The sequence below is a fragment of the Desmodus rotundus genome, chromosome 4 (genome assembly GCF_022682495.2).
Source record: "Desmodus rotundus isolate HL8 chromosome 4, HLdesRot8A.1, whole genome shotgun sequence".
In the NCBI taxonomy this organism is placed as follows: Eukaryota; Metazoa; Chordata; class Mammalia; order Chiroptera; family Phyllostomidae; genus Desmodus; species Desmodus rotundus.
In genome coordinates, this window is record NC_071390.1 from 6,865,407 (window position 1) to 6,878,033 (window position 12,627).

Here is a 12,627-nt window from a genome sequence, read left to right on the forward strand (position 1 = left end):
GCGGCAGAGGGGCGGGGCGGGGGATGGGCAATTCAGAAGTTAATAGCCCCACACTCTTAAAACCAGGTCCCTAATAATATGCAGGTGGCATTACTGGGTTCTAGGGTCTCCACTTCCGTCCTTCCAGTGGTCCCAGGAGGAGGAATAATAAGAATAATAATGAGCTAATAATAATCATTGGAAACATGTGGCCTTTCCCGTGTGCCAGAGTTTCTTTAGCACCAAGAGGGGCATCCGGATAAAAAAAGTCTTGTCCAACCTTAATTCACTTAATCCTCTTTGTGATCCTGTTCACTCAGAATAGGTACTATTATTTTCCGCATTTTACCCCTGAGAAAATGGAAGACTCAGAGGTCACACAACCATCGACTGAAGGGAGCCACACCTCGTCTGTTGGGACCAAAGCCCCTTCGCCTCACAGTGAAGCAGGACTTCTAGAAGGACTCTGTCTCCAGGCTTTGAGATTCAGTTCGAGGTGTAGAATCGCCGGTGACGTTCAGTGCCGGGACCCATGACCCCGCTTCAGTGAGAAGCCATGAGCTCCCAGGAGTGCCGACTCTCACCATAACCCTTGGACTGTTCCGTAGTTCTCCTTCCAAACGCTTCTTTTGTGCCATGGACCTTACTGAGATGTAGCTTACAGCTTGAAAGTCATAGCTGTGCAGCGAACTCAGAACCACATTAGAAGGGCTCATTAGCACTTAATTAGCCTTCATTCATCTAAGGTGAAGGAACAGCCACCCATTAACAAACAAATTATTAAAAAAGAATCCCCAAATCTATGAAGGGGAGAGGTGCAGGCCCCAACCCCTTCCCTGCTCCCCTCCCATCACCAGTGGGCTGGGACACAGTTGGTCCCTGGGGACTGTGCACCACTGGCGGCCGGGTGTCATTTTTCTCCCATGCATTGCTGTATCATCACTAGAGTAAAAAAAAAAAAAAAAAAAAAAAAAAAAAAGGGCATCTTGAGGGCTTTAAAAAAAGGGGGGGTGACTACTCAGGACATTTTGTAAAGGGAAGAAAATTGTGAAGAAAAGGGTCCCCAGTAGGGGGTGGAGGGCTTGTGAATGTGGCCTTGTCTGGCGGGGCTTTCAGCTGAAACCTGGTGCTGGTGTTCACAGTTCAGTTCAAACTGTCACCTTTAGTTCTCGCTGGCTTTTCTGCCCTCGGCCCTGAACCTCAACAGATTGGGGCTTATTTACCTATTCACACTCGGCCGTGGAAGCTCATTAATAGGCTTATTAGCAACACCATTCACGGGAGGCCATCGGCACAAGGGGTTCCAGCCACTTGAAGAGGGAAGAGAAAAAAACTGTGAAGAGATTATTTTCTCATTCAGAAGCTTCGCCGGTGCGAAAGCCTTCCTAGACCCTCTGAGGTTACTTGAAGTCTAAATATGATGACAGAATTAGTTTTTTGGTTTTTTTTTTTTTTTAAATTCCAAACATGCTTTTGCTTTTCTCCAAACTGAGGAGCTTGCTGTTGTGGGCCGCGCTCCCTTAAAAAGGGACACTCTGAAAGGGGAAAAGGGGCTCGTGATGGATGGGTGTCTTTTCTTCCCGGTGAAGAATAAATTCTACAGACTGCGCCTGGACATTAACGTCGATAGTTCTTATTTGCCATTTGCAGGGGAAGGCTTCCTTTTTATTCAGGGTACACAAAGCTCTTGGTGGCTGGGCACAGGCAAGAGGGCTTCCTGAACCGGTAATTTATGTGAGAATGTGCTCACAGCATTTTCAATGGCCAATGGATAATGTTGTCCCAGGAGGGGAAGGGATCTGCCCCGAGACACTCGAGTTTCCCATTGGTGGTGCATGTAGAGAGTGAGGGCCGGCCTCTCTTCCGGGCAGGCGGGCATTCACATCTCTTTTTGTGACCCAGAGTCCGAGAACTTGTCAAAGGGTTGTACGTTCTGAACAACCGAGGTGGCAGAGGGTAGCTGAGGGTCCCCTGGCTGAGGTGTCCGTTAATGAAAAGGTCTGAGACTGCCTCAGGTCTTCTTGGACCACACATGCTCCCAATCATACAGACTGACACTTTTGCTCGAGAATCCGACTGTTATTATCTGTGCTGTCAAATCTCCAAAAATATAAGTTCATGTCCATTTGCTTAAAGCCTTTCAATGGATTTGACACTCCCGGCTTTTAAGTAATTTAGGTAACACCTTTTCTATGATGTATCATGAAGTGGAATGATTTTCTAGTGATGTTTCACCTTGAAAAGATATTTTCAGGAATGCTATGACATGTGTGCTGCTGCTGACCCACGGACGACTGCATTTGTAAGTGCAGGAAAAGCCGATTTCCCAGGCCCGTTTGGTTCTCTCTGCTCCACCTACCTGCAGGCCTCAAAAGCATTCTAAAGCACTTCTGGGTTTAAGGACCTTTTCTGAGGGAAAATAATGAAAGGTTTTTAAAAAAAATCTATACTGTCTTGAACTTAAGCATGACTACTTAGGAGCTAGATGACAGAGGAGGGAGAGAAATTATATTAAAAAAATAAATTATCCCACAGACACAGTCAAGGGAAAAGGTAAATGGAAATAGGAAATTTAACCAGTTACAGCCTGGAGTTCAGCTGAAGAATCTATTAATAAGATTCGGAGAGGGAAAGTCACTTGCTTGTCATTCAGCTGTGTAGAGTAGAATTGAGTCTTTAGAATCGTTCGAATCTCTTTTTATTAATCCAGATATATTTTACTAAACAACACACTTTTGGTGGCAGTTTCTGACTTTTTCTAAGAGTCATATTCACAGTCACGCTCTGCTAGTAATCAGTTGTGTGGGCCTGGATACATTACTTACCATCTCTCAGCCTCAGTTTCCTCACCAGAAACTGAAACTATTGCTCTGCCGGGTGGTCGGGCGGTGCTGATTCAAAAGAATATCCTACCCGGTGTGCCCACAGGCGGGCCCACATAAATACTCGTTTCTTCTCTCATTGCTATTGTTTGGAAGGACAGGAAAGTGAATGTCCTGCAAACATTTCCAAGTTGCTCCCTCTCCTCCCAAAGTTTCAGTTGCATTAAATTTCTCCCTCCAACACCCTGTCGAGGTATTTTAGTCTCTTTAGGGTTAGGGCATGCATTCTGTCGTTTGTTTTCTGACTTGAAATTAAACAACGTAACGCAATCACCGGCAAACCGTTGGTCAGCGTAACTGCCAAGGAACGGGAACGGGAAGGGACCAGGCCTGACTCACAGAGGATGCTACCGCATCTCACGTCCCGATCGTGGCCCGGCCCCTAGGCTTCCGCGCTGGTGTCTCGGACGGCTCCTAGGCATCTGGAGCCGCGCGGAGTCGGGGCGGCGGGGCGCGCGGCGCTGATTGGCAGAGCGGGCGCCGCGGTCCAGGAAACGGCTCGAGTTTCAGCGGGGGCGTGACCCGCCGGGAGGGGGCGGCGGCGGCTGCAGCGGCGCGGGCGAAGCGGCGGCGGAGAGCGAGGCGGAGAGCCGAGCGAGCGGGCGGGCGGCGGGTGCGGAGCGGGCGAGCGAGCGAGAGCGGCTGCTACAAAGCTGGGCGCCGCGAGGTCTGCGCGCGGCGTAGCTCGCTCGGCGCGGCGACTTCTCTCCAGGCTGGCGGGGCCCGGGCGCCCCGAGGCCGCAGCTTTCCTGCGCGCTCTGAGCGTTCGCAAGTTGCGAGCAAAGTTTGGTGGAGGAAAAGCCAAGCCTGAGTCCTTTCTTCCTCTCGCTCCCCAAATCCGTGGGCAGCCCGCGGGCGTCATGCCCGCGTTCCTCCGCAGCCTGGGGCTCTCGTGAAGCCTCGGAGTCTTGGCGCCGCCGAGGACCCCAGAACCACTTTTTCCTTTTTGGAGTTTCCCCGGAGCTTGTCGCTGGCTCCATCCTGACCCACGCCCGGCGCGGGGGCAGAACCGATCGCCGAGGAGCGTTGCCATTCAAGGTAATCGCCGAATCGGGTGCCTCGGGGAGTCTCGCCAGAGGGGAGAGCGGGCGCCGTGGGCGCCCGGGACGCCGGGTGCACCCTCTCCGGAGCCGAAGGCGCGGGGGACTGGCACTGGAAGCTGCTCCCTGTCCCTCCCTCTTTGGCTGCATGGGTGATGGGGGAGCTGGGTGCGTGCTGACGGCTAGGGTTTGGGAAGTTCTACCTCTACCACCCCCATCCAGATGCTGACATCTGCCCCAGCCGCTGACGCCCCCCTCTCTGTCAAACTCCCTCAGGCTCAGTCCAGCCGGCCCGGCGCGGTCTTCCGACTCCAGAGCCCGCGGACGAGCAGCCCTCGCTGGTGGCACAGCCCCGCAGGTCTGGGGCTTAGAAGGGCATCTTCGGGTCCCTTATTCCAGTGCCCGGGGAACGCCCGCCCTGTCCCATCAAGGCCCCGGCGGGGAACCTTTCTCCGGGAGGGAATCATTAGAGTTGGGCGGGCGACATCGCCGTAGGGTTGGCGATGCTCTCGGGGTGGCACCTTTGCGGGCGGGGGCTGCTTCGGTTCTACGACTTCAGTGCCGGGCGCCCCTCGACCGCAGCGCGCCTGGGGCTAGGGGGCGAACTGGACCGACTTTTTCGACTTCGCTGCCTGCTGCCGCTCAGAGATGTCGAAAGCGCAGGCGAGTTCTGACTTGCGCGCTCATTCTTTCAGCGACCCGGCTGCGCTGGGGAATCCGCCGAGGGCCCCGCGAGACGCTGGCAGCGACTCTCCCGGCCCGAGGGCTGGTGGAGGGGTCCGGCCCGGGGACCACGAGGCTTCTAGGTCCCCTCGCAGCCCGCTCCCTTGCAAACTCTTCTCCGGGCCTTCCTTTTTCTCGCTCGATTCAATAAAACCTGCCCATAAAGGCAAACCTGCTTTCACACTCGGGGCACCCATTATGTGTTTGGTGTGCAACGCTATCAACATTTAAAACCCTATTGTCCCCTTGGTCCCAAATCCCTGTAAATCTTCCTCTGGCCTCGACTCATTTTCATCTGAAAAGCCTGTTTAGTTTGAATAGAAAAGCAATCAGGCACCCCTCTCCCTTTCCCTGGAATGTCAATTAAAATGCAGATTTCTTTGAGCTCTTTAGCGCCCAGAGAAGGGAGGAAAAACAGGATATTCCAGGCAAACAAATGAAAGAAATGCTACAATGAAACCGAGTTGGTGGTGGTGACGAGCTGCCGCCAGTTCGCACGGGTTTGCCAGCGTTAGCAGAGCCGCGACTGCGATCCTGGGTCCGCATATAGTTTGTGTATTTATTGAGATTTCAGTCTGTTGAGGAATCTCCGCCCCCCCCCCCCCCATTAGACCCCTTGATTGCTCCCTCTCCTGCTCAGCTGTGGGGAGAAGGGCAGTGCCAGGGAGACTTTGAGCCTGGAGATAGATCTGCGCCCTGGGGGGACCTGGGCACCACCCCCCGCCCCCCAGCACTGCTGACTTTCCTGATGTGAAATCTCCCAAGAACAAAGCGCAGGAGAGCTCCACATGGGCAAGCCCTCCGGTGGACAGACAGATACCTGCTTAGAGGTAGAAGCGAATGAAGGCGGGCACTGTGTTGGCTTGCCTTTTTGGAGCTGTGGACGACTTTGGGAATGTTCTGGCAAATTGAGGAGCCCAGGATAGACCCCGCGTGGGGACCACTCCCCACTCAGGCGCTCCCGATTGCCACTTTGCCTGACTCCGGGGGGCAGGCTTGTGCTGAGGTGAACATGGACCAGGGGAGCGGGTGGTCATGAAGAGCCATCCATCACTGGAGGATGGCAACTCCTCCCACGGCCAGGCTGAGAAGAGAGTTCCCTTTCAAGGGGAAAAATAAACACGCTGGGGCTTTCACTGAGGCTCAGACTCCAGGAAGGATTATGGTATTGAAGGCAGGAAGCCGGGATTGTGGCTGCCAGCGGCATGCTGGGCCTGTGTTCCCAACACCGAGCCCCGGGACCTAATTATCCCATCTAGGAGGTCCTTCCGTGCTTTCGTCCACTCCGGTGAGGCGCTGTGCAGACCTGCCACCGTAGGCCTCCGCCTTCCGGAGGCGTGGAGAGGGGGGCTGTCGTGGGGCCTGGACCTGGAAATGGCTATAATTCCAGTTTCTGGTGCAGTCAATGGGATGAGTGAATGGCTTGAGGTGGAGCCCAGGCCGCCGTCCACCTTCCTCCGCGGAGAGCAGAGAAGGCTCCTCCAGGGAGGGGACTGGTGGGTCAGGGCTGGGGCAGCAGCCTGGGCTGAAATCTGCTAGGAGTTAAGATTGTGGGTGAAGTGGTCAGAGGCAGAAAATTCCCATGCATTCTGGAAATGCTTAGTAAATCAAGGAGAATGTTTGTGTCCTTACCTCCCACGTGTATGTAGAAATAGATGCGCGATTATCTTTTGAGGCTTTTAACTTTAAGAGGAAAGAAAAGTTGGGAGGAAAAAAAAATCCTGCAAGCTATCTGAAAACACAGGGCGTGTACACACACACACACACACACACACACACACTTTTGCTGGGAATCACACCCTTTCACGTGTACTGTCTTTGAAGCAGAGGCTTTCCCCCCCTGAAAATGGTGCGGCACCCTCTTTTTCCTCACCATTTTAACCTCTAGTTGCGGCTAAAAGCAGCTCTTTCTCTTACGTAGCTTGGGGGAGGCACAGGCAGTGTCGAAATCCTCTCTCATAATTTGAAACATCAAGCTGGCATGCAAAAAGCACGGGTTGAGGAGGTTTTTATATTAAAGGTCTCATCCCGTCCCATCCCCCGTCTTATAAAATGTGGTTCATTCATAGCGTTCACAGAACCTGATTGTTTTAATCAAATTCGCTAAAGTCATTGCATTTCGGCTCTACGGCTAGTGATTGATACTGAACAAATGTAAAAGTTCTTTGAATATTTTAAGCTTGGGAAATTCTCTTTGCCGTTGGATTGCATGGGTGAACAGAAGGCTAGGATGTTGAGCGCCCCCTTGTAAAATTTCTACTCTGGAATTTTAGCCAATAGGTTAGCATATTGAAAGTCTCTGGCCCAATCGCATACTACGACAGTCATTTACATAGCATCATCATTAATAACCCCTGCATTATTTATCAGAGTTCGCCTAGGCTCCGTTTTTAACCCACTCCGTGTAGGTTGCAGACACCAGGCCTGGGCTGCCATGGGTCACAGTGGAAGGGGATTTCGGGCTTCCAATCTCTCTCTAGATCAGCTTCTTTGAGTGCATTGCAGTTCAGTGTCTACCCCATAAGTGGCCGCTTGGTGAAAGACTGCAAACTGTTTCTGCATTTGAAAATGAATCTTGACAAGTGCAAACTGGTGGGAATTTTTGGTAGCTTTCCTGGGATTCTTTATGTTTTGCTGCCCTCCTTTCTTCGGGCTCCAGTGCGGGTGGAGCAGTCCGCTCAGCTCCAGCCCCCGCAGAAATAATTCTGTAAGCAGCCTCCCCACGGGGTTCAGCCTTCTAAAGCCCACTTGGCCTAAAGGAAGTTAACGAGGCTGGTTCTGCCAACCTGAGCATTGTTAACTCGCTTTCTAGTTGCCCTTGAAACTGAGGGCACATGGCTTCTGCTTTTGGAGGGCGGTGAAGGCGATGCGGGATAGGAGAGAGTACACACTGCCTAACAGATGTGGCCACACGGATCTGTGTCCTGTGTCCTCTGCCCTGTCGCTACGCTTTCTACCTCTGTTCCTAAACAGTATGCTTTTACCAAGAGTAGCCTCACTCGTTTTCGTGGGCCTGTGTGGTGGAGACACCTGGGACTCGGAGGTGCGGAGGAGGGGAGGCATTCTCAGATAGTGGCGAAGCCGGCTTGAGCCCACTTGGGTTTGATGAACGGGCATTGGGGAGGACTGCACTGACTCGCCGCATCTCTTTCCTCTAGAGGCTGCAGCAGAAGCCGCAGCAAGACCGGCAGCGGCAGCGGCAGCGGCAGCACCGTGGTCCCTGAGCCCACCGCAGGCTGAAGGCGTTGCTGGCAGTCCATGCTTGTAGGGGAAGTGTGCAGATGGGATTGACGTCCACATGGAGATATGGAAGAGGACGGGGCATTGGCACCGTAACCATGGTCAGCTGGGGCCGCTTCGTCTGCCTGGTTGTGGTCGCCATGGCAACATTGTCCCTGGCCCGGCCCTCCAGTTTAGTTAAGGATACCACATTAGAGCCGGAAGGTAAGTTATTTAACGTCACTCTGCGAGTACCATGTTGGTTTTGGGATTGGTCTGGGGAAGTGGCACTTAGGTCAAGGCCTGGTTTAGAATCAGCCGTCCTTGCACTGGAAATGAGTCTTCTAGGCCAGGGAGAGGGGTCGCTCCTCTTCCTCCAAGTCGGGTTAGGAGAGAAGGTTCTTGATGTCAGACTGCAGGCAGAGTGTTGGCTGTAGTGTTTTCTCAGGGTGCGCGTTTCTCTGTGCTGGGAGAGGGAGGCCGGCAGTCCGCCTGTCTCCAGCGCCCAGGAGAGCTGTGGTAGGGCACGTGTGTGGTCAGGGCCAGCTGGCGCTCCCTGCGGTAGTAGAGACCTTACTGAAGGGAGAGTCTCGCTTACGATGTAAAGAATTGCCGTTTCCCCACGAAAGGAGCCACTAAGGGAAATTGCCAACATCTGATATGCTGACGTTTTCATTTCATTGTCTACGGACAAAAACAAGCTTTTGAAGTTCAGCCCAGAGATACTTGACATGTTAAGATTTTTTTTTTTGAGGAGGTCACTGTGATTCATAACACTTAAGCAATACGTCATATAGAGTGGCGAATTCTATTAGGTAAATTTGAAAGCAAGCCTGGGTGTCTCCCACACCTGTGAGAACTTCTAGATCCAGCAGGGCACGCATTGGGTGGGTCAGTGTTGGGAATTCAATTTGAAAGGCCCAAGGGCAGGTGTGAGCACAGAGTGAGGCCGGACCATTCAGCTGGGCCGATTGGACCCGCTTTCCCAGGTCCTTTCGTGCGGACGGTAGCCGGTCCTCTACTCGGTGCAGTGTGGAAATCTGTCATCAGCAGAGAATATTGGTAGCTGAGTTATTTTTCGAGTGGTAATCCGAGAATAAAACGGCAGATCTCAGCACTCATCGCCACTTAATGAACCTGAGTGCTGAGAGCCCACCTGGGGCCTGCTTCGTTCTGGGCGCCGCCATGGTCCTGAGTGGTCTGGGGTCAGCTCAGCGCTTCTGGAAATGCACCCTGGGAGGTAGGCTGGAAGAGGACGAGAGAGCCGGTCCAGGACGGGATGGGAAGGAGGGTCAGGTTGCTGTCGGAGGTAAGGGTCCTGATTGAGCCCTGCCCACACCATGCGAGCCAGTCGTGAATCCTGTGACAGGTAGGACAGATCTTTTCCTAACACGGAGGCACTTAACCGCCTAAAGTGGTCAAGTGATCGCAAGGGAGACCGGCGCCCTTCTTCTCACACAGAGAGAGGTAGGGAGGTTTTATAATGAACGGGTGTGGTGACAGCGCAGTGGCTTCTGTGTCTCCAGGAAGTGGATCTGGGGAGAGTTAGTGTCCCAGGCTCTAGTTGCGACACCGATGGGACTCCCTCCTCGTGACATTTGCTGTGACACAGGCACAAATTCGATCTGCAATGGTGGTGCATTTTCAAAGGGCTTAAGAGGTTCCTGGCTTCTGAACGTCGTGCCTGCACTTCTTTAATTTCGCTAATAATTAAAATGGATGTTTCCCTAATTGCTAGTTTTCCCTTGAGCGCGTCTCGGTGCACATGGAGGCTGCTGAGCTGGGGTTTCCAACAGTGCGAGCCCAGCAACGGCCCAGGTTAGGAAAGAACTGTCATTTCTCATTTAGACGTTCAGGCCAGCATTATTGGGAGCTGATTTCAACATAAAGTGTAAAATGGTCCTGGAGGACTGCTTTTATCGTATTTAATTATTGAAGAAAGTTTAAAGTGTGCGTGTGCATGCAGGAGGAAGGAGGTGAGGCAGAGGGGAGAAGCAGTGGGCAGGGCCGGTTCTTTCTGTAATTTGTGTCCAGCAGTGTATGGTTGACAGCAGGTCTTCCCCACCTGGGACCTGAGGATGCTTCAGGGGTCGGGGAAAGGCCCATGAATTCCCTAAAATTTTAGGTCGCATTTTGCAGAAGTTCCTCCGTGCATTTTTCCGGTTTCATAGTTTCTATGACATTTGCATCCTGGGTTGTGAGAGGTTAAAAAAAAAAAAAGTTTTTTCATAGTTTCGTGGAAGGTATAAAACCCTGCAAAGAGGCAGCTTTGGAAAAACATACAAACTCCTGGACCTCAGTTTCTCTTTCTGTTTTCGGAGGGTTTGATCAGATGATCTTTAGGGCCCACTTATTGATGTTACATGAATATTAGTATCCTCAGAAGCCTTCTGACTACCTTCCTCAAAAGGTAGCTAGAGCAGAAAGAGCATTTAGCCCAGGGCCCTGTATCCAGTAAAAGCCCTCCGGACAAGTCTGCATCATTTTCCCCAGCGAGCTTCCTGTCAGTGGCCGCAATGCGAGTTCTGTGTGATGGAGGAGGCCCTCCCTGTATCCAGGCAGCTGTGTTTGCTTCCTACAGGGTCTGCACTTGGCGGGTCTGCTAGCCCAGTATTGGCAACAGCCCCCAGGAGCCCTGAGATGAGTTCTTCCATCGCGGGAGTTGTGCTTTGGTGTCCGAGGTGATGAGGAAGGAAATCAGTTTTGATGAGTAAAGAGTTAGTAACAACTGGAAGCAGGCTGCCCGAGGTGCTTCCAGTTTAGCCTGTGGTGATGTTGAGTCTGGGGCGGGGGTGGGGCAGAGAGTGGGGGAGAGGTCGGCCCCATCCGTTTATGCCCTCCTTGGTACTGTAACTGTAGCTTTGGTCAACAATAAATTCAACCTTGACCTTGCATTGTGCAAGCCCTCATCTTGGAAGACTTTGTGGTTTGTTAATTTGGAAGCTTAGTTTAGATAATGCCTATTGGGCTGGACCAGGGGAAGATGTGTCCGGAGAAGAATGTGAGCAAGTTCCAGGAAGGAGGCTGAGCCCTACCCTGGCGGACCCTTTTCCAGTCAGCTCGGCCTTGTACGGTAGCTAATTCTGTCACGTATCACCATATCACGTCATCTGTCTTCTGGACACTTTCTGAAACGGTAACAGTAGGGTTGGTCTACTCAACTGTCTGAAGAAAACAGAAGATTTTAATTGTTAATATTCCAAATTAAAAATGGATATTTGCAATTGGTCATTCATCGTAGGGGACCGGCTGGAGGGTGAAAACTCAGTTACTGAGGCTATGGAGGGTAGCCCTCAATGCCAAGTACTGTTCCCATTGATTAACAGTCTAGTTATTCAAAGGATAGTCAAGCTTGATTACCCTGGGGGGGGGGGGCGAGTCTTACTTTCCCGTTCTTCCTGACTTTGTCACCTACTCCGGGTTAATTAAGTCATTGTTGACATTAATGATATCTTTGTTTACACCAGCCCAGTAGGAGCCAAAATAAAAGGGCTTTTCCAACCCCAAACCCTTAATTACTTTCCCACCCTTCACAAAGTGTGATTCTGGAAAGCAACAACCTGGGAAGAAAGTAGTTTGCATGTTTTTTTTTTTTTTTAAACCAGTTTTTTTTGGCAACCTTCTATGAGGGGATGCTGTCCTGGACCAACCTGAGTTGGTCCAAAGTTTAACAGCAGAGAGGTTGAGTGAGGGGGTGCCCAGGGAGTCCGCCCCAAGTCCGATTGTTCCAGTATGGTGTATGTCCTTTGTAAGAGTATTGTAAATGCCACAACATCAGCCATACGCATTTAATTGCAAGTTAAAAGAAAAGAAAAAAGAATATATCCGCATACCAAGAGTGAATGATTTAAAATAATCTTCTGTTTTGTATTATCTGCATCTTTGTTCCTCAGTGTGAGTGTTAATGTTTAAGAGTTGACTGTAACTCAATAGTTAGCTTAGGAACAAGGGCTTATTCTTGGTCAATTAAACCAAATGCAGGCTTATGCAGTTAAGTACACAATGAGGTACACATTCTTTATTAGTATATAAAGTATTTCACAATTCATAGACAAAGCGCCGTGTTTAATATTACTCCTAGAGCAAAAATTTGGCAAGCCCGGGGAACCGATGTTTGTATACTTTCTATCCTCGCTCCCTCCGACCAAACTAGGTGTGCCTGTGTTTGGTCTGTTTGTTTTTAACCCCTTCAAACATCGAGGGCCTCCTATGGGACCAGCCCCCGACTCGGCCATAACCGAAGACTTCCACGTTTTTCCCCACCCAGTGAAGGGTGAGGATTCCAATAACCAGCGCCATCCAATATGAGGTGTTTTCAATATTAGACTTAATGAATAATTACATGGTCGCGAAGTAACTGAAGTGGTGTTGAAACAAGTTTTGTTTAATGTTCACATTCTCAATAAAATGTATCTAGCAGCCCTCCAGTTTACAGTCTGTATGGGTGTTTACTTACCCCGGGGCAGTTGTTAAAGGGCTACCACCCCCTTTTATCAGAGTGTAACCTTTAAAGGAAAGGGTGGGAACTCGGTCATGGGGCGCCAGTGTGTTAGACTACTGTAGGAAATGCCGCTGGTGTGCCACTTCCCACAGTCCCAGTTGGATTCCTGGCAAGGGGACTTAGCGTGGTAGGCAGTGAAGAGATTACATTTTTGAAAATGCTTGAGACTGCCCCACAGATGACTGTGACCCGGTGGGCTGTGCGTAAATGCCCGTGGTCTTTACTGTTACCCTGTTCTCCTTGGAGGATGACTTTGGCCATAGGTTTTGCATTGTTTTTATAC

At 51.2% G+C, this 12,627-nt stretch overlaps 1 protein-coding gene across 16 annotated transcripts in view; it reads left to right on the forward strand.

Moving 5' to 3' along the window:
• Nucleotides 1-3,398: 3,398 nt before the first annotated feature.
• FGFR2 (fibroblast growth factor receptor 2) overlaps nucleotides 3,399-12,627 on the forward strand; it is a 97,009-nt gene continuing 87,780 nt past the window's right edge. For 6 of the 16 annotated variants that reach the window (XM_024555526.4, XM_024555527.4, XM_045191337.3 and 3 more), the window contains exons 1-2: nucleotides 3,400-3,899; nucleotides 7,783-8,068. In XM_024555526.4, the coding sequence (XP_024411294.2) occupies nucleotides 7,906-8,068 (163 nt within the window). In that variant the 5' untranslated portion in view covers nucleotides 3,400-3,899; nucleotides 7,783-7,905. Of the gene's footprint in view, nucleotides 3,900-7,782; nucleotides 8,069-12,627 lie in introns of those variants that run through there. The other 10 variants (XM_053922158.2, XM_053922159.2, XM_053922160.2 and 7 more) reach the window with 3 other exon arrangements.